The following is a 27,415-nucleotide window of genomic DNA, read 5'->3' on the forward strand; positions in this document are numbered from 1 at the left end:
TTGTAGTCTGACCACCCGCGCTCTTTCTAACGACTTTATAGTCTTAAAAAAGGGTGTCAACTACTATTTATTTTGTCACCTTTATATCTTTTGGAATTTGTAATCATACAATAAGTTATGAAAAACTACTTCATAAAACGTGTTGTTTACCTATAACAGTTGTAAAAGAACTTTTTCATGACAAAATCGGCGCACCATCACCTATAAAAACCATCAGATTTATAACTTTTTATCTTTACTATGTGTGATACAAAAACACACAGTGGCTCAAGCGCCGCAATAAAAGAAAAGACCACGAAATTGTCACCCGAGAGACCCCTTTGCCTATATGTTCCGATGTGGTATACAGAGAAGCAATGCTGTATATTATAAGTCTTAATTTCTTTCATTTTCTCTGTTGATTTGTTATGACACGAACGAGGTGAAAAAAACAGAGGGCGAAATGTGGGATTGAGTGTAATACGGTCAAGTTCGCACGAACTTGTAGCGCCTTTCGCCTCGAAGATTTACACTGTTTGAGACAGTTTGAACATTGATGGGCCATATCAAAACTAAAAGAATGCCATAAACCCTTCACTAAATTTGTCTCTTCCTAACTTTGTATGTTCTGTTGGTATTATATTGTAACGTCTTCAGTTATTTTGAACTGCCAAGTGAAAGGAAAGGATATGAATAATCATAAATATAAATTCTATAATGATTATCACATTGATTTTAGTTATAGAAATATAACAATAAAACTTAATAAATAATTATGATAATAACAAGAATGAAATAGACATTGTTATAAGATACAGTTATACTAAATAATATAAACTCTTATTCATCTGTAGATGTAACGTTTGGTAAGCAAAAGCGTAAGGGTGATGAACCTTCAGATATCAAATGTTTAACAATGCAAGAATATTTCAATATGTGAGTGAGGGTTAATAGGAAACCAAACTGAGAGAATAACACACCTGGATGTAGTGTAAGCCTTGTACTATTAACGAGAGAAAGGTGTGATATTTTTTTGTACGCCTTCGCGGTTCATTGATCTCTTTAAGGAATGAACGGTCATTAATCCTATACAATGTATTCGCTATTACACTTCACCCAAATAAGGGGGCAGTTACCCCTCCTCCCCCTTTCTCTACCATTAACTACCCCTCACATCCAAATCACGCCCAATTAATATTTATACCCCTTCCCTCTTTCCTCTCCCAAGATTAACCCAGGATAACGTTTGACTCTTCTTTCCCCTTTTCTTTTTAGTCTTTAACTTCATGTCTTGCTTCCAATGTTGTTCTCATTACACGTTCATAAAATATAACAAGTTCAAAATACCTATTACGACTATTTCCATTTATACATTTTAATTTAATTTTCATTTTCGTATCTTTAATCTGATCATTTATCTTGTTTGGAATTGTTTGCTTTTGCGGACCCATATATAAGTTGAAGAAATTGTCTGTTGAAAATTGAATTGCTTGCATGTACAAACAAAACAAACAAATACTTTCAATGTTCATTTAATCGCAAAACCTCTCTACTTACTCAATCTTCTCCGGTCGCACAACCGTTCTTAACCCCTCCCCCTATCCGCATACTTTCTACCATTCCTCAACCCCCACCCCTTATTCATTCCCTTCTCGCAACTCACTGCATTCATTCATATTCGCTAATGACTTTGCACCTGCGTGTGGTTTTGATCATTCCGTCTTCTCCTGCTCCGAAAGACCTACATCGAGTAAATGGATGAAAACTAAACGCATTTTCCTTTCCCCATAAAAGTACCCAAGTTCACCAAGGGTAGCAGCAAGAAAGGACAAAATCAATGTACAATTACTTGTGTTGGCAAAATGTAGTATAATTGCTTTTAGTTAAGAAATAAAATGGTAACCTTAGAATAAAAGTGGACATGGATCAGACCTTGCCGAGAGCTTCATCTTTGTTAACAATAAACATGGTAAATATATTTTTAAAAAATTGAGCATGTACATATAATAAAAAAGCAGTTGATTAAATGCCTTGCTCACGGGCAAATAAGGGGTGTGACTGGGAATTGAACCCCGGACACACACACACCCTCACACACCCAAACACCCACCTTATACATGATGTATATAATGAAAGGTGAAGGTGTGTGTGTACGCATCTCTGGGGATGTCAGTTAGTACCTTGTCTTATCCTGATTATTAAAAAAAATGATATCCTTTTGTTCCTCTTGATCTACTACTGTATGGTTTTTTTTTTTTAAAAGCAACAAATTTTCTTCACAATGTCATTATCATATGAAAGAAAGTTATTAGACCATCGAGAACTGTACGGCAAACTGCATTCCTCAAATCAAGAATAGAATTTTCCCAAACTCAGGTGGGTTTTTTTTTTCGAAGTCCTATTTAAGTTGCTACACTCTCGCCCCCCCCCATCCCCAACGGATTAATACGGCTCAATTATTTAGACGATCGCATAGAAAAACAACCTTTGACATACAATCTCATGTATATATAACTTGCGATAACGATCTCATTCCCAGATCACTTTAACTCAACAAGCTTCTGCGGCATCGTATATCCCTACACCCAGCTGACTATCCTATCCCAATTTCACGCAAGTCGAAGATAAATTAAAATACAAATAACATATACAAATTGTCTCATTTCAATATAATCCCCACATCGAGTTACTTCTGTGTTTGCTGTGTCCGTAGAGAGGTGGCGCATGCTAGTATGATTCCATGAGTATCAAGATGAAAATAAGAAATAATTGATGAATCATATTCATGGCAATGCCCTCTCGCGTCGGTGGCGCAAGCACTGACAAAAACAGAACTCTGAAAGAGCTAAATTCAGACGTATTTTATCGTGGACGCACATACCCAACTTTATGTGTACGATGTTCATGTATCTCAGAAATAAAATGAGATTAAAATAAGTTGAAAATGTTGAAGAAAAGTCATTTTATAAGGGGGCTTACATAAATGTGTACACACATTTTAAAAATTGGGTTGACACGTGTATTCAACAAGTTTCGTTTGGTTGTGTCAATTTTATTTTTATTTTATTAAAAAGCGAAAAGAATGAAAAAGCACCGACAGGCTGACGTCGATGCATATAGGCAGGGTTAGAGATGGAAGCCTATCAGAAAAAAGAGGGGGTTGCTTACTTTACCGCTATGCTCCTGTTTTCTTTTAGCGAAACCCCATCCGCCGAACAAAGTTAATTAGCGGAGAAGCACCCACGGGGGCCAATTCGGAGACATCATTACCAATAGTGATATGAAAACATTGGGTCTTGTTACAATAATTACCAGCCTCTTATCGGATTGGTGTAAGTCGATATGAGTGGAGACGCCAAGTATTTTCTCTTTAGGGTGTTGGTAAAAAAATGAAATATGTTTTTAAAGTGGTAACTTTGGTATAGGTTGGTATGAGTTGGGGAGGCGGATCTATTTATATTGGAGGTACGTTTGATTACAAGATACCGTACGCGATGCTAGAGGGGTATTGATAAACAGCGTTCACTGGCCTGTTTAAAGGTAGGGGTGTAGGAGGACACAGGGTGCCGTAACACGAAGGTTAGCGATTAACATTGGCGACGGAAGCCAAAAAATTTAGGGGGGTGGACCTTAAAATTTTTTGGACAAGCAAAAAAAAAAGTTATCAACCCCAAAATTTGAGGGGGGACGCATGCAGGAAACAAAATTGACAAGCAAAAAAAAAAGGTCAGCAACACAAAATTTAGGGGGATCGTCCCCCACCTCAAATTTAGGGGGGGGGCACGTCCCCCCCCCTGCTTCCACCGCCTATGGCGATTAAATGAAATGACCAATCAAGATCCTCGTTGCATGTGCATTTTGCTAAGTAGACTGACTATGAACCAATCAGAATTGTTCTTTAAAATAAGCGATAAATCGCTAACCTTTCTGTTACGGGACCCAGGACGTTACGAAAAGTTTTTTGTTGTTGTCGTTGATTAATCTCGGAATTTAAGGCATACTTTCAACATAATAATCGTTAACGAGTTCAATGTTTTTTTTCGCTTTCTATACAACGGAAAATTCAAATTATAGGACAATGTCTGTGCTACACTTCCTCTAAAATTAAGCATGGCGAACACTATATTTTAGGTCATCACGCCCAGAGATTTGTATTTACCGAACACACCGTGCTTAACAGAACTTCAAATCAAAATATCTCGAAATCAAATATCGAATATCTTAGTACTTCATTATTACCTTTAACACTTGACGAAATCTGTTAAAATGACTAATACCACCTTTTATCACTGGATTTTCAAAAATGTCTTCACTTCTTCAGGGGGGGGGGTGTATTTCATCATCCCGGCTCTCTGAGCTCTTACCGATGCTAAAATCAGAATAAACATTATTTCATAATGAAATACAAAATAAGAAGTTTGATTGTGACATCAATTTGCTCATTGAATATTAATAAAAACACGCATTGAACCTTTTTACCGAAATAGGGTAAATATAAGGTCTTTACTATGTCCTTCCTTAGCGGGCAATAAAATAGAATTATCAACAAGAAATAATACAAACCGTCTTAACTTGAGTTATTTCTTTAGGAGTAGTTATTACGGTGGCACAACGACAAACTGACAAATAAATACATTGATCTTCTAAAATAAACACCAAATTCGATTTTGCTCCCCTACCGGCGATTTTGACATGGTTGGCCTCCTTATCTATATACGGATCCAGTTCGTTAGCCTGCCGATAACAATTAATTTTATATTTTCATACCCGGAGTATTTTTTATTCAATCCCACACTTTTTTAAACATAGCTTAGAGGTATTGCATACACAGACCGTGTTTAAATGACTGCAAGGATTACCTTCTTTGGAACACATGTGGAAATTCGCCTGAGCAATAAAAAGGCGGAGAGAAAAGACGTCGGATATTTTTAAAGAAAACATATTCGACAATATACATATTTATACAACCCCGCAGGTTTGAAACTTAGATATGTTGCCGGTTCGATATCAATTCGGGATGGAGAGAGGGGAGCAGCTAGCGTATGGCTTGGAGCCTTACCGCCTTCGAAGGTGGGCTGGATGCGTGCTGAGCCCTCGCTCACACCCGTCGTAGAGCCCTGGGATGTGCGACTTAATCGAGCTCATTACCGCGCATGGGGAATTAAAGATATAAATATATAAAAATAATCTGGAAGAGAGGAGAAAAAGTGACGATGGGAGAGGAGAAAGAAAAGAATCAAACCATCGAAGTTATTAAATTACAATGACGGCGTGATGAAGTCAGTTATAGTCCCACATGACTAGATTGACGTTATGATTTTGATAACTTCTCGCGTGCGCTCTTGGGCCTGACATGCATTTCGCCTTTCCGAGTGTTGTTTTAGTTCATACGGTCGGCTAGCGCTTCAAGAAAACAAAACATCATCATTTGATGTAGGAGATGTCTGAAGCAGTGCAACAGTTTGGTTGAGGAAAAGTAATTACAGTTTATTTTTTCGATTGGCAATTATAGAGATTCTTAACGAGTCTACCCAACTGCTCAATTGATCATTGTGAACACTCCAAGATGTAAGCTGCAAGCAATGAGAAGATTTGCCACCCCTACATCTAAACACTTATTATACCCGAGGACAGTCATGGTTTAACACATTTCAAGTGTTTATATTGCTTACTTTGTTTTATCTGTTTTGTTCTTCCTTCCAAGAAGATTAACTTAAATTAAAATAAAATACTTTTAGTGTAATCAATGTAGTTTTCTATCTATAGCCAGAAACCATATAGGCCTATCAGGAGATGGCCATCGTTAGCGGTTACATGAATTGCCGTCTCCCATTTTCGCGAACTAGCCAAATGTTTTGTTCATTTTTTATCATTCGAAGTAACTCCATTTTATACAGATGATAGAAGTCTTAATTTGGAAGCTGTTCATTAATGAATTCATTATCTTCAATGTATTTGTTTTACAATAGCAAAACAATAATGCAATGCCCTCGCCTCCTGAAAGAAGTGGAAAAGGAGGTAACCTGATTAAGATAAACCAATTTTTATGTACTTCAGGTATAATGTAGTGTGCATATATATATTTTGCATTGTATGATAGGAGAAAACAAAGTGATATGTAAACAAGAATACCAGAAGTTATTTACACCTGAAGGCCAATATTGCACTCATCTACCATGTCTACGATTCTTGCTAAGTTGCTATATTAACCCTTACTCGTAGAACATCTCCGATATCCTATTCTGAGCCATCCACTGTATCATAAACCCAAAGGTTTTTGATGAGGTAAATTTCAACAATGTTGCCATACTTCATTGTTCAATGAAACCCTATATGGTGAAAGTAAGGCCCTGTTGGATCAGAAGAAAATCAAAGAAATTTTAGCTTAAGAAATCAAACGTTAGTCATTGGACAGAAAATCAAGTTGCCTTGTTTTAAGAGTTATAATTGATGTTTAGAGTTGCATTTGATTCCCACTCTCTCTTCAAACTGGCCCTAGAAGCAAGGTCAGTTCATTTTCACTTGCTCTCCATTTGTGACGGATGCTATAGCTGCTCGTCGCAAAGTGTGGAATCTTGTTTCCATACCAGGCTACCAACGTAATTTTTGTCCTACAATGACGTCATCCTTTAAGTCACTTGGATGGGTTCACCCTTTGGAGAAAAATCAAGTTCAAGCTACAGTACACGGAAGGTCAGAACGCGGTGCATCCTACTTTGCGAATGTGTAATGTTTCAAATTAAATCACCCCCTCCGTCCAATATCGCTACGAAAATATGTTTCTGTTTCAAAACATAATTTGCCTTTTTGCAGCGAATGATTATTTTGTAATTTGTCAGTCCTGATTCAATTTTAGCGACGCTTGTCATTTTTTTTCCTCTGTTGTTTCCTTGCCCCAGCCGAGTACTCATTTTGGGTTATGTCTTCGTGTATCATTTTGTCACCTCGGTAGCAATTGCTAGATTTTTTTCTTCTCAAAACCCTTCTTTCTCTCGTCATTTGCCTATCGCTTTCTCATGTTAGACTCCCGTGTAGCAAATTAATCTTGACACATTGCATTAGAGTAGGTTCAATATGGGGCAAAGAATGTGCCAATGTTCGAAGAACTTGTTTGTTACGACCAGGTTGTAATTTGACTTCTATTCCAGCGGCTGTTTATTTGGAATAACACAACGGAAAGGTAGCCGTGAGTAGCTTTTGATTACAACAAATCATCTAGTTTTGCTTACCTGGATGGAATTAAGCATTCCAATCAGATTCCGTCATAAAACGTCACTTCCCTCACCTTGACGCTTGCCTGACATGTACCATAAAGTGAACATCGATTTCCTTTACCTCCAAGGTTAAAGTGCAATATTGGTACTTTTTATTTCCTTAAATGGTGGCGTACACTGTTAAAAATAATTTTAACAACGCTGTTTACTATGTGAATCGCACACACACACACACACACAGTAGTTGTTTAAACATTTTAAACAAGTGGTCAAATTCTTAAACAACAAAGTTTAAATTCAAATATTTAATCATCAATAATTTAAGCATGGTTGTTTAAGATTTCAAACACTTGTTTAAACTATTTAAAACAAGTACTGTACGATTCACAATGTAAACAGCGTTGTTTGAATTATTTTAAAATGCATCACAATCCAAACTTCTCAAGACCACGTCGATTGTTTATCATATTGCGATTTAAAACTTTAAAATGATAATGATGATTGTTACCTATTAAATATTTGATTTTTGAAAAGAAACCGGTTATTTTTCATTCATGATTTTAAAGTATATGAGGATGGTTAATGTAGTGATTATAGTTTGAGGCGTTGGCCTCAAAATACCTGAAATGTTATAGTGGACGATTCGAATATGTATGTACAGTCCCACCTATTCTTTTCTGTGTGCAGTGCTCATGATTCTCGGCAGTCTTTTTTTTCTTATTTTTTCATTTTAAGTGATTCCAAACTCTGTCAGCATTTACTAATTATTCGGTGCATTATAACCAACATGTCGTTATCACTCTAAGACAGTTTCCTCCATAATGCAATCAGATGTCCTCTTTTTTTCTATGCATGCACTGGTTAAAATAATAAGTTCTTTGTAGTTGTTATCAGTATTATTATCATTATACACACGCACCCTAATATATATATATTATAATACATATATATATATATATACATACACACACACACACATATCATACAAAAGGGGGCGTATGAGGGTGTGTGTGTGTGTGTGTGTGAGAGAGAGAGAGAAAAAAAAAACTATTATTCACAACAGCTCTGGAAACTCGTATTATTTAAATATATTTAGAAAGAAATGAATGCAGTTATTAACGGGACGCGTAGTTTAAATCACTGTTCCCCATATATTAATACATTATTATCATTATAGACATTGTATTGTAATCGTTGGAAATGGAAATAAACCAAATAGAATGAAAATCTTGAAAAAACACACAAATATACTATATCATTTCAGTTAGGAAATATCCATTCAAAATAGAATAATTTTTTAATGAACTAAACCGTTAGTAAACTTCCGATTCAAGCTCCCTTGTATAGTGTTGTTTCAATGTTATAATTTTTTTTAAATCTCAATGATCATACATCAGCGTAAAAAAAAATCTTGTCATTTTCCCAAGACGGGTTTTAGTAACTTTTATGTACATTTAATTATAACAATACCAATCAATCAATATTTTGGCTAGATTCGTAGGATACGTTCTAGTAACATTTTTATATAAATAGGCCTATAAGGAAATAAAATTATACTGAAATATTGTAAGGCCGTAACATCGCAACTGCAAAGGGGGGGGGGGGAGGGGCGAGACCCATTCGAACTTTCAAATCTCGTCTCAAAACGCGTAATTTCGCGACGAGATGTCAAAGCGTGACGGGGTCTCTTTGCTGAGGGTCTAGCAACGAGCAACAAGGCGATGATTGCTCCCCAAGTCCCGTCACCAAACTGTGAACATTTCAAAAGAACATTGCGTTGTACCCCCGGCATACAGCTTTTAATGTACCTCTATAGACCGATTTGGTTTGAGTGCTATTTTCAAGGTCATTTCTGAATGGGGGACTCAAGTATGTCTAACCAAGATTATTATAAAATATTTATTTTGATTTGTTTTAATTTTCTTCTGCATAACATTATAATGTGGTAGCACAAATATACGCCTCACAAAGAGGTTTTGACATTAAATCAGAAATATACATCAATGAAAATAGAATCACATGCGATAGACTGATTGTCATTTTAAGCAAATGTGCATGAGAGTATGATGACAAAACAAACATAATTATATATCAAATATACACTCTTATTACAAGAGCAAAATTTATCACAAATGATTAAATTACTAACCTTAAAGATAGAAGAAAAGCACACTGCAAAAATTCCGGTGTTTTAACACCAGCCCGGAATCTATATAAGTCCACACCAGAGAAGTATTGAAACAACTCCAGTTTGGAATCAAATCCATGCTGTTTTAATTCTAATTGATGTTGTATAAACACCTTTTTGGTGTTAGACCAAAACCAAACTGGTGTAGTTTAACACTTCTCTGGTGTGGTCATACATAGATTCCGGGCTGGTGTTAAATCAACACCGGTGTTTTTGCAGTGTATAGTTGTGATGATATAGATAATAATGATGAAAAACCACAACGATGACGATGATAAGATTGAATCACTGACATAGCAACACACCGGTCTCATTACATAATCTTTTAGAAGCGATTGTGCTCTTATTTAGATGCCCCTCTAGTCATGCGAGTACGATGGCCATAAAAGTTGCAAGCTCTTGAGTCTACACTCTAAAAATATTTGGTAAAAATGATCCATGTGGGTAATCATGATTGTGTCCAACCAACATATTGCATTTTTATTTATCAAGTGTGATGAGAATTTTTCTCATTCTGAAGTAATTTCTGCTTATTGGATCTTAACCTTACTGGACAATATGCTTAATTGGATAAAATATTGCCCAAATTTGACTGGACACAATAATTACCCTCGTACTGGTTAAATTATTTTTGGTAATATCAATATGCATATATAAATTTGATGAAGACGAGGATTTCAAAAAGACAAAAATTCTGCCTGCGTACTGAAGTTTAAAAGCTGTAGGCATTACCATAACTTCTTATATCTCTGTCTTTCTGTAACATTAAACAAAAATCCTTTCATTTTCTGTTCCGCCCAATTTGACAATTTCGCCTCCTCCCCCTCTTCTTCCTGTTTTGTTTTTGGCTTCTATTTGTTCCGTTCTTCGTCGTTTATTTTTCCGTTATTCTTCTTCTTGACGTTTTTCATGTTTCTATTCTACTTCGACTACTACTATACAACAACAACAACAACAACAACAACAACAACAACAACTACTACTACTACTACTACTACTACTACTACTACTACTACTACTACTACTACTACTACTACTACTACTACTACTACTACTACTACTACTACTACTACTTCTACTACTACTACTACTTCTACTGCTACTACTACTACTTCAACTACTACTACTTCTACTACTACTACTACTCTACTATTACTACTACTACTTCTACTACTACTACTACTACTACTTCTACTACTTCTACTACTACTTCTACTACTATACTACTACTACGACTACTTTTACTTCTACTACTACTACTACTACTACTACTACTACTACTACTACTACTACTACGACTTCTACTACTACTACTACTACTACTACTACTACTACTACTACTACTACTACTAATGCTACTACTTCTTCTACTTCTACTACTACTACTACTACTACTACTACTACTACTACTACTACTTCTGCTACTGCTACTACTACGACTTCTACCTCTACTGCTTCTTCTTTTCACCATCTTTTTCACTTTCTAATAGTTTGCATTTCTATACAGTAGTACACTCCCCTCTCGTCCCTCTTAAACCACTATCTTATTTTATTTTGGTATTACCTGTCGTTAAGTGTTCCAGAAATAACACATTCACCATGATAATATTTATGTTTTTGCCTTTATTATTACCACAAACGAATAAAGGTGAAACCAATATTTATCACTCATATTTTCTTCCTAATTACAGTCACTAAAAAGGTATTTTATGTCAGCAAAAATCATTTTGAAATAAAGGCTTTTAAATCATAAAGTTGGTATTGACATAGCAAACAAACAATCATAAACATGATGAAGTATTCCTTTAACCAGGTCCAAATTTGTAGTTATATACATGCATATATTTTCTTTGTTTAATTTCATTCACACACACTTCATATATACTGTCATAAATCTTATCGCGATAGGAATAAATATTACGATCAGACTGGACTTTCTTTGAACTTCAAAGTAAACATAAGTAAAGTTTGGTTCACAGCAGACTAAACGTTAATTGATTGACCCAAACAATTGAATCTATTTTCTTGTCAACTTTTGATGTCAACTTCGGAATGAATATCAATATAGGGATATCGTTCTACTGAAAATACATTTTTTAATGGTTTTGCGGAGAGGGCAACAAATTTTGATAGTAGATAAACATGGTAGAGGTGAAGTTTAGCTTATGCATTTTGAACAAGGTTTCAATTTACCTAATCAACCATCTAAAATGCACAGTCATAGACGTCTCACCCTGTAGGCCTATAGTTTGTCATGTTTGGGTTCCCTTTTTGTGAACAGGTTTGTGTGTTTTTCGTTGGTGTGTGTGGTATGTGCGATGTGAGTGTGGGGTTGGGTGATACTCAGATTTTCCAACTAGAAAGTTCAGGTATTTTATTCGATTCAAAGAACGTGCTAGCATGAACCATACTTCAAACGGTGTGAAATGAAAAGGCGTACAGAAAGTGCAGGAGGCGTTGACCAGCATTGGGTGTCATGCGAAATTAATTGCTGAACAATGAATACTTTGTTGATAATGGCATATCGACCCTTTTCATGAAAAGAGACAAAGCAGGAGTTTTGAGTGAAAATATATTAAGAAAAATAAATTACACGGAATCCAATTCGGATTCATGGCAGAAATGGCGAGAATAAAAACAGCGAAATGTGCGGCTGTGCCGATTATCGTTATCGATTGCCATTGATTTTGTTATGGAAGTGAGCGAGAAATGGGTTTTTCACCGATTGGTGCCGATTTCAGAACATTGATTTTTGTATTCCGCTACAGCCGTTGATCATTGTGTACGGGTGCACGAGTGTTTTGTATCTGGACGATACGAGTGCTTACACACACGAGCCCGGCGAGGCTTAGCTATCGGGGAACTTCCCGCCAGCGATGGAGATTGGCCCGGCGGCAATTTACAAAGGGGTTTCGGCGCCAAGCAGTCTAGCTGGGGCATGGCGGAGGGCTTTTCCCAACGAAACTCACGGCAACTGCGCTGCGTAAACCGCGGAAAAGTGGTTAGAGAATTCTATTCAACGTTATACACGCTCTGATAGCTCGGCACACACACTGATTTTTTTCTTTTGACGTGAAAATCCATTTTCAGTTGATTTTGTTTTCCCAAGTTCTGTATCTTTCTATCGGTTAACTCAATATATTTTCTTTATGGATCATATCCATTTATTTAGTACCTTTTGTTGGATTTCAAATAAAGAATGCATGTGACTCTTTAATTTCAGTTCGTAGATAAAACTGTAGCTTTTCAAAGTGCCGAGTCAGGCGAGTAATTGGATTAATTTTTGTATGTCACTTTTGGGTTTCCTCGTTTCTCATTAGATTTAACCACAAATGAAGGGAACTCTCTTGTAAAAATTGACTCAAGTTCGGATCCATTTTTCTCTCGTCACCTGATTCCGTGTGTTGTTACCATTCATAATTATCGGTTTATTATTTCTCATAGTGGAAATTTGTGGGGACCCTTCCCTTAGAATGCCACAACAATCGGGCCTTGCGGTAATTTTTCTTACAAGAAATCGCCATTATACATTGTGGTGACATAGGTTGAACTTTGCTTGACAAATAAGGCGGAGATATTCATCACCAAATAATTGTTGTTGATTTTAAATCTATGTGTGTGGGTCTATTTAAAAGAGAGAAAGGGGGAGAGAAAGAGGAAAAGTGTGGGTGTGAGAGAGAGAGAGAGAGTGAGGGCGACAGTTAGAGGGGGGGGGGGCTCGTGTATACATTTGTGAAAAACACCTGCGTTTCTTTTTGCCATTTATTGTGAACATCGATATAATTTCTTTTTGTTCGGAAAGACAAAAAAAAAAAATCATTCATTCCAGAGATGAAGTATCCGATTTTACCCCTATCGCAGGTGCGTTTATGATACCCCCTTACCATGCTTACCCTGGATCGGAGAGAAATTATGCAAAGCGAGTTGATAAATGACCATCAGCCGGCCTCTTAATTTCAGTGTAATTGAATTTGTTTTACTTTTAAACCTTGATTTCACAATAACCTTACACTCTAAAAACAGAGAGTAAAATCTACCCAATATTGGGTAGAAAGGGAACATGCATGTTTGCTGGGTAATTTTTTCCCTCAATATTGGGGAAAATTTTAATTTTGAAGGGTGAAATTCAACGCATCGTTGCGTAAAATTTACAAAAGATTTGGTATCTTTTTACCCAACAAACGAGCATGTTCCCATTTTACCCAATATTGGGTAAACTTTTTTTAGAGTGTATACATCTGTATTTGTGTTCCACTACAATTCTTCCCGTTGGAATATATTTTGTTTTCACGCCTCCATTATAATTATCAATTTTGCTGCCCTTGCCTTTTTTTGTAGATTTTCTATTCATTGTGTCATTCACTCTCTTTCCCTTTTCTAAATCTTTTAGTTTTATTCCATTCTATTATATAATCTCCCTAATTCTCATACGCATAATAATTTACAACTAATACTCTTGCCGGTCGTGCCATATACTTCTACAGTTTCTGCATCTGTTTCCATTGGCTTGGGAAGGATTTTTAAAGAATGGGTGCTGGTTTGAAAAAAATCTACTAGCAACAAAAAATCCGCCACCTTGTTACACCCACAAATGTAATAATCGCCCACAAATGTAATAACGCCCACAAATGTAATAACACTTTACCCACAAATGTAATAACGCCCACAAATGTAATAACACTTTACCCACAAATGTAATAATTTTTGATCGCCCACAAATGTAATAACACTTTACCCACAAATGTAATAACGCCCACAAATGTAATAACACTTTACCCACAAATGTAATAATGCACTTTGCCCACAAATGTAATAATGACTTTACCCACAAACATGACAAATGTAATAAATTTGAAGTGATTTTTGGCGAATTCGTTCTAAACTAATATCCTATAGTAATGCGTTCAAAGAGCACAAAAGTTCAAAGTCTTTTTTCCAGACCGGTTAATGAAATATTACAGTACAAGTCCAGGTCTTTTTCCAGACCCGTTTTTTCAAAATTATAATATACGTCCAAAGTATTTTTATTAGACCAGGTTGTTTCAAAATTATAATATACGTCCATAGTCTTTTTTCCAGACCGGTTAATTCAAAAAATTATAATTCAAGTCCAAAGTCTTTTATTCAGACCCGATCGTTTCAAAAGTTATAATATACGTCGGATGAGGGGTAAAGACTACACTCTAAGCCCAAGCATTTTAAGTGGGTTTAATTTTGAAGATTGGTCTCAGCTGTCATTTTTTTTATTATTTCTTTATCCTTTAAATAACCGGGTCCAGACGAAAGACTAAGCATAATACTCGTGTTATTCCACAAGAATAAGAATATGAGTCTTTTGTTTTTAGGATTGTTTAAATCATTTTTAAATCACCGGGTCTGGAATAAAGAAAACGCTCTAAACATGTGCTTTTCTACATGCATGGTCTAAATTTGGAGGATTGTTGGTTCTTAGATTCGTTGTTGGGGGTTGAGTTTTATTGATTTTTTATTCCTGAAATAATTGTGTCTGGAGGAAAGTCGATCTACGACAATCGGTCTTCATGTTGTTCCACAGTAATTAGATTATTGGGTATTCGTTTTAGAATATTTGTAAAAATTATTTTATGTTTCAAATAATAACTAAATCTGGAGAAAGGATGTCTGCTTTACCCATGCGTTAGTAGGGGTAGAACTATTATCTAAAAAAGACATATTTTTACTGGGTGAAACTTTGGAAATTTGGTCTTAGATTTGAAGTTTTTCAGTTACTTTTTTAATAGCCGGGTCTGGAGGAAAGAGTACGTTTTAAAACTCGTGTTATTCCACGAGAATAAGAATATAAGGTCTTATGTTAGATTTTTTTTTCGTAACTGTTTTAGGTCTGGAATAAAGACAACACTCTAAACCTCTTTTAAAACAGGTTCTTATGTTGAAGGTTTGTTTGGTCTTAGACTTTGATTTTTTTTAATTCTTACTATCAGCGTTTTTTTTTTTTTTTTTTTTTTGGAGAAAAAAGTGGTCGGGCTGAAAGACTACGCTATATCCAGCATTAATAAGATTATGGGGTCTTTATACTGTTCTTAAACTGTTATAATGTTTAAATAACAGGTAACCGGGTCTGGAGAAAAGACTACGCTTGATTCTCAATTTACTCTTAGTGCATACATTCACAATATACACCGTATAAGTTGAAACAACAACAAAGACATTAACAACACCAGTGTTAATTAACTGGGTCTGGAGAAAAGACTAAGCTCGATTCCCATTTTTTCCACAGGAATATCATTCTCGTATCTTAGTTTGGACTTATATTATAAATTTTGAAATAACTGGGTCTGGAAAAAGACTCGACTTATTAAAATTCTTGAAACAACCGGGTCTGGAAAAAAGACTTTGGATTTATATTATAATTTTTTAAACAAACGGGTCTGGAAAAAAGACTTTGGACTTATATCAAAATTTTTTAAACAACCGGGTCTGGAAAAAAAAGACTTTGGACTTTTATTATATCTTTTGAAACAACTGGGTCTGGAAAAAAGACTTTGGACTTGTACTTTGATGTTTTATTAACCCGGTCTGAAAAAAAGACTTTGCACTTTTGTGCTATATGAACGCATTACTATAGGATTTTAGTTTAGAACGGATTCGCCAAAAATCCCTTCAAATTTATTACATTTGTGGGTAAAGTGTTATTACATTTGTGGGCGTTATTACATTTGTGGGTAAAGTGTTATTACATTTGTGGGCGTTATTACATTTGTGGGCGTTATTACATTTGTGGGTGCAACACACCTCCCTGAAAATGAAGATGATTTTGGCCAGCACCCCCGCTTCCCAGCGCAATGTGTTTTATATTTTTTTTTCCTTTTCCCACTTTATGAATTCCTCTGTTGTCATTGTTATATCAACACTTCCACAAGAAACAGTATCAACAAAAATAAGAAAAGCACTGAATGTGTATCTAGAGTGGTACACAAAAGTTAGGGACCCGGCCCACCGGAAACTGAACACATTTAAATATTTAAAGTTCTGCCATGTTTTAGATATATAATTGTGATGTCCGGTGATGAAATATTACATTCAATAACGTTCTCTGGGATCATGGGGATCGCCGAACATTGTAGTGTTGTTGTCTACATTAAACGCCCAGCATGGAGAAGTGCATTTTTGGTGGGGTTCATTAACCATGCATGTTTACTTTGGAACACAACTGTATATATAGCCAATATTGTATGCGTCATTTTAGAGAAGTATAAGAGTACTTCTGCTGCATGCACTTTACAATATTATTTATAGGCAATCGTTATGCGACACCCACCCAACGAACCCAACTTCAAACCAACCCGGCGGTCTGTAATCATTGGTTGACTTCAAGTTCACTGTTCACCTTTTAGTGTTGCACTGTAAAAACTGTGGTTTTAAAACTGACACCAATTGGTGTTAATAGAGGACCACACCCTGAGGTGTTAAAATAACACCCTAGAGATTGAACATAACACCAAAGAGTGTAAATGTAACAACCATAGGTGTTGTAATAACACCTATAGGTGTAAAACTAACACCACCAATTTAACACAGGTGTAAAATAACTGGTGTGGTCCTCTATGTACACCGGTTAACACCAGTTTTTGCTGTGTGGTGCTTAGTCAATTGTTACATGAGCATTGCACCAAACATAAATGAACTCGGTCCCAAACAGTCATTCACTAGGTGTTCAGCTGTCAGTATTGTGGTCTGGATCATTCAGAATCGGTTTTGATGCTAGGAAACGCAATCCAAATTGTGCTTCCAACACCAATAAAGGACTTGAAATCACCCATTGTAACGTACATGTATAACAGTTGTCGGTCTGGGGCCGGTTTCATTAGGAGTTACAACTGTTGTAACTTTGCCATTATCATGATTATGGCAACTACCATGGTAACAGGGCTCAGCAGCCAATCAAAATCAAGGTTACCATGGTAGTTGCCAGAGTGGCAAAGTTAAAACAGTTGTAATTTCTATGCCTATATATTGAATTACATATTATATTACTTTCCTTCTTATTGTGCTTTGACTGTGTTTAATATGTTTTTATAACATTTTTTTTTAAAAATGATTTATATATTCTTATTTGCTTTTTACAATTTTATTTTTAAAATTGCACACTGTTTATACTGTTTACATTTTTACTCGGTTTTGTTCATACTTTTCCTTTATTTTATGTTACATTTGTTCTATATTATTTGTAAATATATGCAGTATATTTATGCATGCAGACCCCTCTAAAAATCAGCTTCGGTGAAATGGCCATTCATTCTATGACACGAAATAAATAAATGAATGAATGAATGAATAAATAAAATAAATATATAGAAAAATAAATGCCTACAACTAAGAGATATACAAATCAAGCTTGCACTTTTAAGTGAAGAAAGGGTACGCAGATAAATGCTAGTTTGCCCCCGATAAGTTCAGGCAACTGTGCACCATTAGAGTCCATAAGGTTTTAAACATTCAAACGGAGCCCCTTGCCAAAGCAGCAAAAGGCTTCGTACGGTGCAAATTAACCAATGATTTTCCATTTGAAGGGTACAAAGTACACATGTATTTTCATGTTTTTTTTCCCCTTAGTGTGCATGTAAATATTCCATAACCCGAAGATGCAACGTATATGATTGTAATCAATACATTAATTAAAGGTGACCTTATACTATCGGAAATATTTATGTTATTATTTGTGGAATGATTTGTGAGTTATATAAGAATTAATCATTGGTTAGGTTTATTTGACATCCAGCAATTGTGTTTCTTCTCTATTAACATCATAAACACCACCTTACTCGTCCCAAAACCTAGTTATCCTCCTCCGGGGTCCTCCTTCATCATCATCATGGTCGTTGTCGTCGTCATCATTTACAACATCACCATTATCATCGTTGTCATTACATATTTGGTTCCATCATTATAATTACATCACCATCATCATAATTACACCACCATCACCACAACCACTACCATCATAATTATCATCATGATCATAAATCACCAATTATAAATATTTTGTGATATGAATAATTCTTAAACCAGACTTTAACTTTGACTTGTACTTCAAATTATTGTGTATTGTAAATTTTGCGTGAATCATGTTAACAAAAATTCCTTATGTTGACATGTTATAATCATTATTGTTTTGTTCGGTGTATATACATTGTACATTTGTGTGTAAATAAGTGAAAATGAATTCCTTAATGGACGGTAAAGTAATTCAATTTAATTCAATTCAATCACATCACTATCATTTTTTCACCATCACCACTGTCATCATCATCATTAACATCTTCACCACCACCTCCACTACCACTTTTGCCATTATCGTAGTTTCCATCCACCTTTGTTATTTTCATAGAGAGAATATATCAGAAAAACAGAAGATGTGTATTATATTGCCGTCAACTAAATGATTTTCCCTCACCTTCACAAGCACCATCATTCATACCAATTTTCTATAACTCCCAATCTTGCAAAACATTGATGATATGAGTCAATCTGAGTAAAGGTGTTTTTCACAATTAATGATAAATCAATTAAACTAAATTAATAATTACTTCTGTCGATAAGTTCTCGCGTGAATGTATTTTAATCGAATCAGAAAATTTGTTGGCTATTTCTTGAAAAAGAACGTTTTATTCAATCCATAGATTCTTATTTCAAAAATTTAAATCAACCATAAAAAGATGCACTTATTTTTTGAGTAGCCTTCTCTTTGTCTCTCGTCCGAAAATAATCTTGTTTACTGTTGTACAATCTTCATTTTAAAAAAATAATAAAACCGAAGTTAAACGTATAGCTCTCCGTCTCACATTTGAAGTGCAAGAATAAAACAACTAGATTTTGTGATATATCTTGTATTCGTGCTCGTGGTCACCTTCTTGCAAATTATGTTACAACAAAGTTAATGTCAAATGACATAATCCATTTTTTAGCATTGACATTTTGTGTAATAATCGAATTTCAATTATCAAATTTAATTCAACTTCTGATTATATTTTGTAACGTATCATTTGAAGACGTCTAAAGTTTCCTTTCGGTCAGCAAAAATATACTTTGCACGTATGCCAATGTGATGATATAAAAGAATAGAATTAATCAGACGAGTTGATATCCAGTCCTTTTTACGTGACAGATGGAGATTTGATAACGGATACACAACGACGGAGTATCATCTAACCTGCTCGACAACCACGAGCCCTGGCGGACCAGCCATGCGACTCGGAGCGAGGCCAGAGGTTCCTCATCACATCTCTATTATCTCGTAATCAAACCAAACCTATAATGATGATGATCATCATCATCATCGCGATGATAAACTCCGATTTCAATTAGCTCTCCGCGATGACTGGCGTGTGTGTATAGAATGTGGACGGTAAAAGTAGTGTGTGTAGGAGGATTATACCTATATTTTCGGTGTGTTTAGATGCGCTTGTCAAGGACTGCATCTATTGTGATTGATGGCTCAAAGAGCCAGTTTCATGATAACGATCGACTTTCCGGAACTGGAAGTATTGATGTGATGTGACAATTGTACTTGTGATAATGATAGTATTTCCGAAATTAGAATTTATATCTTTACTATATCCGTTGTTTGTTATCTCCTTGTTTGTTAAAATCTCAAGCTCTTTGGCGTATTGATTTTAATGATACGATAATGATTATACTACTAACATGATATAAACTAAAACTTTTTTTCTTAATTGAATTGTTTTTTTCCACATTTGGCGCTAAAAGATTATTTCATTTCATGGGTTTAAAAATGACATTTATTTTTACAAACTAAAACAAAGTTCTTGTACTCCATTGCCATGACTGCCCATATTTTCTTTTTGGCAAACGCACTTATCATTTAGAACCCTTTGAAGGTTCTAAATATACTCCAACAACTGTAATATTTCGATTACAACTTCAGCATGAATTCTGAAACATATATTTTCATCGATAATACTTAATTCCAAATACTCTTCCAAATGTGATGCTCTGTTAATGATATTTTTGCAAGATATATGGTTTTCCATAGGTGTACAGTATTTTTCAAAATCAAAAAATCAATTTTCTTCTATTTGATTTTCTCCAGGGTTCAAATAGCAATCACGACTTATTACACTTCACAAAATATAAGATTGAACCCTATCAAAGTGGATTCGCCATTTAAATCAATACATTTCTTTTAACTCTGATAATACCGAATACGATAAGAAACGAGATCTGGGAATTAAATCAATTGAATTACTTTATGAACCAGGTGTGCTTTGAAGTTATAATTCGAAAAAATATCCTTGACAATCTAATAGCGGATCCTGTCCCTGCAATGGAATTTGAGATTATCCTTCTCAAATAACTCCAAGTTTACATTTCCTTTACTTTATTCCTCACCGCTACCAAAGTAAAAGCGACATAAGCATCTGTGTGTGTATTAGGCATGGATACAATCGGCCCACGAGCTCTGTGTAATAATTCCTCAAAAGAAACACCCCGTAAGTATTTATGTTGGGGATTATTCCCTCTAAAGTTTCACATGTGGAAAAGGGGAAAAGGGAGAAAAAAGAAACACCGCCGCTTTGACGTTTTAGTTGAGCCGATCAAAACCTCAAGGTGAACACTTCATTTTTATTTTCTGTTTGTAATGGAAAGAAAGGAGTTAATCCGCAATTTATGCTTGCACTTGAGATTTTACATCTCTTGACATAGGTCAGATATTATGGTGTTGACCTTAGAACGTTAAGGTTCACAGAGATTCGGTAACTAAGTAGGAGTGATATCACACCGACATATCGAGCGACCATTAATTGACTCAAAGTAACTTCTAATTCATATTTAGAATATTTGTTGTGATTTGCCATGTTTACAAGAATGAAATTAACGATCACACTGAGATACGCCATAAAATAGTAAATATATATAAGTAAATATAGTATTCATCTGAGATTTTCATAAACTTTATGATATTATATCAATGCCATCTCTCCTTAAAATTTAAAATGACTGTATTATGTCAATTGTCCAATAAAATAGTGTTAGGTCAATAATCCATGTTAAAAGTTTGACTGCGTTAAAGGAAATAAACGACCTAGAGAAAAATGACTTTATCTTGAAAAGGTTTATTGTTTTTATAAACATGCCATTGTTTTTGTACATTAACTTCGTTGATAAATTTCTGAAATTAAGTTAATGCATGTTAAAATTCATCAATTCATTTCGATTGTATTTAACGAATATCACATGTAGGCCTATACGACTAAATCATTGTTATTTTTATCTACCCTCCTTATTATTTAATCTGTCTTTGGGAATATTTTATTAAAATAGTGATTTGATGGCTAACGGATTTGTTCCCAGATATGATAGAGAAAATTATTGTTTCGACATTCAATATTCAACATATCCAAACCATACATTTAAATACTTATAACTATCTATAACCTAAAGGAGATCTGAATCTATTGATTATAACACCGAATCATAATTTTCAAATCTGGTGAATACCATTTTCTTTTATGGGAAACACTGTCTAGAAATCTGAAATTAACATAGAAAGGAAAAATATTCAAATTATTCAGTTTCGCATGATATTATGGGGCAATTCTATTAAACATGTACATGTGATTTCCAGAAATTATTTTCCTTTGTTGAATATTTTGATATCTAAGTACATGTTAAATATACTTCTAAGATGTTTACATATATTCAGAATTCGTAAAGAATCTATATTCCGAATAATCACGTTATCAAGAATTATGAAAGCATTTCGGTTTCGAGTGTGCTATGCCTCGATAACATTGGACATCCAAGAAATGTGCACAAGAAGTTATCGCTCGGCCATGATCATTATCTGTTTTCTATGAAATGTTTTTTTTTTCAGTGCACGGGCACATAAAAGTTACTATTATGGTAAATTTGCCATCCAATGGTAACTTCCCCTGGAAAAAATGGCTCAACAGCCAATCATAATCAAGGATTTCATGATAGTTACCATTCAACAGCAAATCAAAGTCAAGGATTCCATGGTAGTTGCCATGCAATGGATGGTAAGCTTATTAAACATTATTTTTATATTCAACGGGATCCGGGTATTCCGAATTTAACTTTCATCACGTAGGAAAGATGCGCAGACTATTTTGTTTTAAGTGGTGAACAGTTATGGAATAAGCCTCAGTGAAAACTAAAATTAACATATTCATTACATTTCGTACATTATTCAATCAATTTTGAATGCACTGTGTACAGATTTATTTATCATTTCTTTTCACAAACATGTAATTAAATCATTATTTTGTACAGATTATCTGGCATATCATTTTTTATGTTAGTTACAATCACATAATAGTAAATTGTCATCTGAAACAACCCTAAGGGTTTTATGTAAACGTAAAATTGTAACATGCAGTCCACAAACACATGGTACACAAAAAAGCTTCTTATATCATGGCATAAATAGCTAAACTCACAATTTTTGTAATCAAAAGTTATACAAAACAAATATGGCAGACAAGAAAGTAATTTTATATGAGAAATCAGATATAATAATTAAAGTATGACACTAATCAATTACTAGAATGTTCTTATCTGAATTATATTTTCTCCCAATAATTGGCAGAACAATATTATGAGAGGGACATTCGTGATTAGCTTCACTTAACTCATTTTCTTGATTTCTAAGACATATTATCATCGACAAATTTAGAAAGACAAAATAAAAAATGTGTGTTGGCAAATTGGTATCAGAATTCACAAAGGCAATATCATGTTTTTCTCGTGCAGAGTCATTGCTTTGCAACGCAATAAAATATATTTTGTGCAGAATGAGATATGTATACTCTGTATTTCTACGATAAGCTATATTTGTTATCATTTTACATTTACCTGTCTATGTTTTAGAGTCTCTCTTCTCTTGAGTCAGTGTTTAAACATGTCTTCTTTGGTATTGTAGAACTTGAAGGGAGTGTTACGCTTTTATGCTGTGCTCCGAAATGTCTCTCCGAATAAGAGGCAATATGCATCCCGCGGGTACCCCCTGGAAGAGAGCTGGTGAACACTGACTTGGCAACCCAAAACCATGGAAAGCTGGTCGGATCGGGACTGGTATGGCAGGGGAATGGCCCAAAATTGGTCTCGGTAGAAGAGTCCGCATCCTGGCGATGCATTCGTTACACGGGGGATGATCCCGAGACTGTCCGCAGCACATATCCGTCGGGCGAGCGACGGGAGACTCGTCGCACCAGGCTCTGTTGCATTGGGCCGATCGAGATTTCACAACATCGATGCTCTCGACTGGCGAGCTCCTCGTCGGGGTAGGCGGTGTCGCCGGTGATTTGGTGGTTGATGGCTTGAAATCAGGAGAGATGATGTTTTCAATAGTGAAAGACTGCTTACTCGAGTTCGTAACCGTTGATGTCGGTGTTATAGGCGAGTTGGACATTGAAGTGTAGCAGGAAAGCGGCATCTTCTGCATCACCATCGGAGGCGACGCCGGAATGATAGGTGGTGGAGGGTACGGTGGAAGACCTATCTTCGCCTGCTCCTGAAAAATCTTCGCTGAATCGATCTGTTTGATCTGCATGTTGTGGTCGATGGTGGCGATACGTGGAGACTTGAATCTCTTTCGACGTCGGAGAAAACTCCCGTTCTCGAACATATCAGCGCTGAGCGGATGCAAGGCCCAGTAGCTGCCTTTCCCTGGTCGGTCGGGACGGCGCGGAATCTTCAAGAAACAGTCATTGAACGATAAATTGTGCCGTAACGAATTTTGCCAGCGTTGAGTGTTTTTGCGATAATACGGAAAACGGTCCATGATGAATTTGTAGATATCACTCAGGGGTAACATCTTTTCCTGCGAGCTTTGAATTGCCATAGCCGTTAGGGAGATATATGAGTATGGTGGCTTGGCATCACTGTATGTACTTCTGGCTGGGCGTGGCATACTGGTATTTCACAGAAAAGTCATGCAAGTAATAAAAATAACCCCTTCTAAATAGATACAATGGTCTGTTTTTTTTCTCCAAAAAGATTTAGTTACTGCAGCAGTTTTAATTTGTAGACAAGAGGATGAATCTCATTTTCCTAGATGCTGTACTATTTTGGCGATTCTCGACAAGTGCAAAGGTCCAATTTTAGATGACTGCAATTAAAAGTTGATTAGAATGAAGTGTCTTTCTGTTGCGAATAAGAAAAATCTTCCACGAAGTTTGAATGATGAATAATATTGTTGGTCTTCACAGAATTTATTCGAAATCGAGGTGTGATAATCGGGATCTATCTTGACAAAGTCCGTTAATATTTACTGCCTTGGCCTCTGGAGATAAAGACAACCCTACTGTCGGTCCGAAGAGCAAGTGAAAGAGTAACTGTTCTCGTTAAGTTCTTCGAAGAAAAGAAGATTCTTTTTTGTCTTGGTTTTCACTTTCAGCCCATCCGCACAGGTGAGATAAGTTTGTCGGGCGCTCAGTGGCAATAAGTTTATTCCTGTGCGTGTGTGTTGTGACCAGTAGCCGATCGCACGCACACGCACGCATAAAAGCTCTCAAGTTGAGTGAGTGTGTGCGTGTGAGACGGTGCACATAAACATGTCGTGTTTGTGTGTGTATAGCTAAACTCTGGATAGGGCAACCTGCGCGATCATAGAAGGCGATGAACACACACACATTTACACACACAAAGATCGCATACCTCACTCTGTTATGAGGCGGTCCCAACCGAGTGTTTCCCCGTCTTGCGGCTTGGACTTCGCTGCGTGATACCCATACGGCAAGCACACCCACAACGCTCAGCCTTGGCAGACAGACTGGCACCAACGTTGTCAATCAAACACCTCCCTCTACCAACTTGGGCGTGGTTTACAAAGTGACGACCAACTGGTAGTAGTGGGACACCGCCATCAGCGGCTGCGTAGCAAAATATGTATATTTTCTCCTCAAGAGAGGGAAAGATAGAAAGAACTATACCAGCAATGGTAGTCTAGGTATCTCAATTACCATTGTTTTATAATTTTCCAAAGGAATGAAGAACTATGACCTTTTTTTTAAATATAAAAATGCATTTTATTTGTCTTAATCGGGAAATGCATATAAATCAAAGTACACAATCATTATGGATATTAGTATGAATAAATGTTCTAGTCTAGATGGAGGAGGGAGTATTTGAAGAAAATAACTTGATCTAATGTAAGTTCAATTCAAACAATGTCAATCAATTCAAACAATGTCATTTTAATATTGTAATAGCTTATCTGAAATGTATATAACACGTGTCGGCATTTTTAATTTGATTTTGAATTATATCTGTATTTTTCTTGATTGTATTTTTTCTCTATCGCTACATACATTTAAATGTAAGCAATGGAGCACGTTGCTCAATTTTTTTAAATTAAAACAACAGAATGCTCACAAATACCACACTAAGACATTGTGTAATTGAATTTTTGAAGTTCGCATTTCTAATACAAGGAAAGCAATCATAAAACTATTTAATCAGCTGAGAGTCGAAAAAATATACTATGCACATTTTTAGTGATACTTGTATCCTAACTTGCCTTGCTGTTCAATATACCATGTATACACGAATTGTTGATTCTCTATGAACATTTGAATATTTAAATCAAACCTATCGAGCGCACTCTCTAGGCGATATTTTGTATTTCCTTTAGGATGACTCTCTGAATATTAATCTTACACTGTTAAAAAAACCCTGATTTTACAGAAAAATAAAAGAAGATTTTGCAGAAAGCAATACCAGAATCATTCTTTAAATTCATGAAACAGGAATTTTTCTTCATTTTAACAGAACAGGTCTGTTAGAAAAAGAGTGTTTTATTTAAGGAAATTTGTAAGATTACACACACCAAATACCAATTTCCTGTAAGATTACGCAATCTGGTAAGATTACAGGTGTTCTCGAGACTCTGCTGCAGGAACTTCTTTTAGTTTAAGGATAAATTTTCTAACAGTGTACAAATTCAGGGATTTTGATATTAAAAAGCTACTGGGAAAAAATTATTCCTTAAGTTTTCAGCCGATTCCATGCTTTGGAATCGGTTTATCATCAAATGGAAAAAAAAACACGCCGATAATTTATTTTGACTGGGCACACCATCAAAAATTAAATTTTCAGGTAAAATTGCAAAACTTTTCCATTGAGAATCATCCACATCATAGCTGTTTTAGAGCATAAGCATTCATATAATCTAGTAATGGAATGAAATAGTGATATCCATATTTTAGGTGATTTACCAAGACTGGAGACAGGCCTTTAAATAACTGAGATACCGGATAACTTACATTCGCATCCTCAAAAAGTTTTTCCGATATTTAAGATGGGATACAGATAATTCTTCATTGAAATAACTCTAAATGCTGTGTGGATTTGACAATATGCTCTACGGAAATTTATGAAACTTTCTTTTTGCCGTGATATTTGCCCACTACTTTACTTAACAACAACTACAACAAGAAAATCCTATTTAGTCAATATTGGGTACATTTTTACCCGAATCTTGTTTTTAGAGCGTGATGTCATATGAGAAACACAACCAATAAAACAATTCACACGTTAGAAATAAATTGACAGAAATTGTTCAGGGCACAAAGAAATCAATATATAAGCTCTAAATGAACCCGTTCCTCGTCATACATCCGTGAAGCGGTTGTATTTTAGATTGGGACACCCGTCGGGCGGGGAAAGTCGTGACACTTTTAACCCATTACATAATAAACAACACCGTGATCTCAGCCAAATGAGTTTACACGTGTGTCCAGCGCCATGTATTTTCTATGTTTCCAGAACCAATAATCGGCTTTGCATTTCATTGCCATTTAATGAAAACCCTCCAACCAAGCGCTTTCTTCCCTATCAAACATTACCCTATCATATCGAGACGGCCGCAAATACTTTTATTGGTGTGTTGTGGAGGGGGCTCCTTTGTGCCGCGTGTGTGTGCAATTTTAACCAAATTTTCATCTGCCATCGGGGGTGACGTGTACTTTTGAGGACAGGAAAGAGGGAACTATAAAGACCTGTAGTAAATGAA

The 27,415-nt window shown here is 35.5% G+C and overlaps 1 protein-coding gene across 1 annotated transcript; it reads right to left on the bottom strand.

The window, feature by feature from the left end:
• Positions 1-20,983: 20,983 nt before the first annotated feature.
• On the bottom strand, positions 20,984-25,143 carry LOC121415997 (forkhead box protein B1-like). Its single transcript, XM_041609425.1, has one exon. The coding sequence runs from the start codon at positions 24,311-24,313 to the stop codon at positions 23,339-23,341; it is 975 nt and encodes a 324-aa protein (XP_041465359.1). The 5' UTR covers positions 24,314-25,143; the 3' UTR covers positions 20,984-23,338.
• Positions 25,144-27,415: the final 2,272 nt, after the last annotated feature.

The sequence above is a fragment of the Lytechinus variegatus genome, chromosome 5, assembly GCF_018143015.1.
Source record: "Lytechinus variegatus isolate NC3 chromosome 5, Lvar_3.0, whole genome shotgun sequence".
NCBI classification, from domain to species: Eukaryota; Metazoa; Echinodermata; class Echinoidea; order Temnopleuroida; family Toxopneustidae; genus Lytechinus; species Lytechinus variegatus.